At 39.9% G+C, this 3,062-nt stretch overlaps 1 protein-coding gene across 1 annotated transcript; it reads right to left on the reverse strand.

Moving 5' to 3' along the window:
- Window positions 1–6: 6 nt before the first annotated feature.
- LOC112467146 (integrator complex subunit 3-like) lies at window positions 7–3,056 on the reverse strand. Its single transcript, XM_025035628.1, has 6 exons — window positions 2,495–3,056; window positions 1,643–2,191; window positions 1,463–1,556; window positions 927–1,294; window positions 267–834; window positions 7–159 (listed from the first exon to the last, which is right to left on the reverse strand). Exons 1-6 carry the CDS (start codon window positions 2,626–2,628, stop codon window positions 85–87), a joined length of 1,788 nt encoding a protein of 595 aa, XP_024891396.1. The 5' UTR covers window positions 2,629–3,056; the 3' UTR covers window positions 7–84.
- Window positions 3,057–3,062: the final 6 nt, after the last annotated feature.

The raw sequence follows: 3,062 nt of genomic DNA on the forward strand, positions 1-3,062 counted from the left end.
ATATTATCTTACTATTCTTAAGGCTAGTTTAGCTTGCTGCACACACGTGACGTGGTCCATGTGACATATGAAGACACTGGGTGGTCAGTCGCTGTCCGAGCCCACTGGATTGATCTTTTTCCTTTTCTTCGCTTGCTTTGGATTCACGATTTCTTCTTCCTGCAAGTGACAAGAAATATCGTTCATCATCAATTTTTCGATAACATATAATGTATGACACATAAAATCATATATAACATACATAAATATAAATTTTAAAAATTTACCTCGCTAGTAGAAGTACTATCAATATGATATCGCGGAAGTGGTCTCTTTACATTGGATCTTTCTCTCGTGTTAGCACCAGTTTTCCTGTGGCCGCCCTTCCCACTGCCCCCACCTGCTCCGGAAGAGGCAGTAGTGTGTTTTCTCGCGGAACTACTCGGTGGCGGTGGTTCGTTCTCCTCGTTGACTTCCGCAAGCGCAAAGAGATCGCCGTAGCTTTTCCTCAGCGAGTCGCTACTCGCCGCTTGAGCTTGCTGTAATGCTCTTTGCATCCCTTCCGAGTGATACAACTGCAGTTCCTCGGAGGACACACAGTGTTGGCGTAATTGGTCCAAATGGCCTAGAACCTGTTCGCCGGTAGGTGGACCGGATTGTTGATTTTGCTTGGCTCCAGAACGTTTCCGTTTGTTCGGACTGGTCGCAGGATATCGAGTGCTAAGTAAATTCGCGAGCAGCTCGCCGAGTTTCTCTTCGTAATGGCAACACCAGTAACGTAGCGTGGCCACAACAAACATATCGCCATCGACGCTTTGCCGGGCGAGTAGTTGTCGTAGAAGATCCAACGTTGGCCTATAACGCATTAATAGAATACAAAATGTACAAATTGTACATCGAATTGTTTTACAATAGGGTTCCCGACAATTAGCAATTATTTGACTCACTTTTCTTGCTTAAGCATAAGCAAGATTGAAGTAAGCGCCTCCGCGTGATTACGAAACTGTAATTTCGGCAAAACCGGCAGTACGTAATCGATGGGAAAATCGTGTGCGAATATGAGCTGCCAGAAACAGTACTGCTCGAATGTCTCCCAATTTAAGCTGGCTGTCAATAGCGTGGTAAACGATTCCTTTTTCAACATCTTTAGATGGCCTTGCATTATCTGACAAACTAGATCCTGCAACTGGCACGAGTCAACGGTAGACACAACCAAATGCAAGAGTTGAACATTTCCGAGGGCAACGTTTTGAAATTCTGTGTACACGTCAGGCACGAGGTAACATAACATGAATATATTATCCTCGTGACAAAGCTGCAACAAAAGCAAACAACGTGTTAAAACGTACCGCTTTGAGTATACATATGATACTTAATAGATATTTAATTAATTTTATTTATTTATATCTTTAATTTATTTATATATATATATATATATATATATATATATATATATATATATATATATATATGAAACTCGTACCTTTAAATCTGATACCAGACATGCGTCCAATTTTTTTTCTCGCTGCCCGCAGAAGTCCTTGTATACTGATGCTTTGACATCGTTCAGAACATTGCTGAAATAGAACAGTTCAAAGATTAAAGTACTTTTTCTTCTTTTTCTACTCTTTGTCTACTCAATATTTCATATTTTTCGTCTAACCTCGGTTCGCCTTCTCTTTTTTCCTCTTCTCTGCCCCAGACTTTCAGGAAGTAAAGAAGAAGATAACCTATCCTGGGTTGAACCGACTGCATTTCCGCTAGTACCCTGGCCAAAAGCTTCCGTCTGTTATCTTCTTCCTTGCACAGTTGAAATTGGTTTCGAAACATAACAAACAATGGCGTGCTTATACTATCGGCCAGTGCTTCCTCGTTCAGATTATCTGACGGAAAGATCTGCGCCGTGATCTGCGGCGATAAGATAGTTGATATGCAGGACGCTAACGGGGGTATCGTCTCCACATCTATCTCGTCCTCCACGACCATTTGTACTATCCTTTCCATCGCTTGGCACCTCGACTCATTATCGGTCTCCGTGTGTAATGTTTCTATGCTAGTTCTTAGCTCCTCCGGCTCCATTATAAGACGCAAATGTGACGTGATATCCTCTTTCTTCACGATGCAGTTTGCATTCTTTTGATCGTTTTTTAGTTTCACCGTAGACAACGGTACGTCCTCCTCGTCCTCTTCGTCGTCTACCTTCGTCACTATTCTAAAATGTAGATAAATTCGTAGTTAATTAAGCTTACGACTGAAATATTAAGTTTAACTTTTTTTGGTACGAAAAGTGGTCATAATTATTTGCCAGGTTCGTCATAATTAAAAAAAAAAAAAAAAAAAATGATTATATTCACATGCCGCGATTACAGTCGAGTCTTAAATCCTAACGTCTTTTGCTACTGTGACTTCTTAGCGGACATTTATTATTGATGAATCATAAGAAAAAGCAAACCGCTTCAGCTTATAATCCTTTATATCAAAAAGATTAATATATGCAATAAATAGGATAGCTAACCTGAGAGGAGACTCCTCTTCTTCGTCACTGAACGCTGGTTCTGGATCCTGTGCCACGTGGTTATTCTCCACGGTAGAATTCATGGTATTCTCTATTACAGTTCCTGGATTGTGCTCCTTGTTGAGCTCTTCCATTTTACCTGAATATTTCAGAACCTTATTACCTGCTTTAAGGACACGATGTAAAAAGTTAGTAAGCGATAAATGTGCTGAAAGCTGAAAGTGAATCGTCAGATTTGTCTCAGAAAAATTTTAAGTAAGGGGCATGGCGCCATATCATGCACTGGTCAACGCCAGTGCTTGCCAGAATTTAAGTAAAGTATCTAGATAAAATTATATAATCATCCAGATAAAGAAATGGAATCATTTTCATTTTATTTTCATCTCAGATGAGTTTGAAATCTAAGGCAAACACTGGTTAACAACGCTACATCACTACGTGTGAAAATAATTTTTGGATATTTAGTGTATTTTCAAGTGCAATTTCTCAATACAATTTTTTTAGTACCCTTCCCACTTTCCAGATTCTAACTTATCGCACTAGTTCAGAAGTGCAGCGAAAACGGACA

Source organism: Temnothorax curvispinosus, unplaced genomic scaffold, assembly GCF_003070985.1.
Source record: "Temnothorax curvispinosus isolate PA1 unplaced genomic scaffold, ASM307098v1 QBEX01016937.1, whole genome shotgun sequence".
NCBI lineage: Eukaryota > Metazoa > Arthropoda > Insecta > Hymenoptera > Formicidae > Temnothorax > Temnothorax curvispinosus.

Coding starts and splice junctions, on each gene's coding strand:
- LOC112467146 (XM_025035628.1), bottom strand. CDS start 2,628: ATGGAAGAGCTCAACAAGGAGCACAATCCAGGAACTGTAATAGAGAAT. Junction 2,192..2,494: donor GAAGAGGAGTCTCCTCTCAG/GTTAGCTATCCT, acceptor TCTACATTTTAG/AATAGTGACGAAGGTAGACG. Junction 1,295..1,462: donor GTCTGGTATCAGATTTAAAG/GTACGAGTTTCA, acceptor CTTTTGTTGCAG/CTTTGTCACGAGGATAATAT.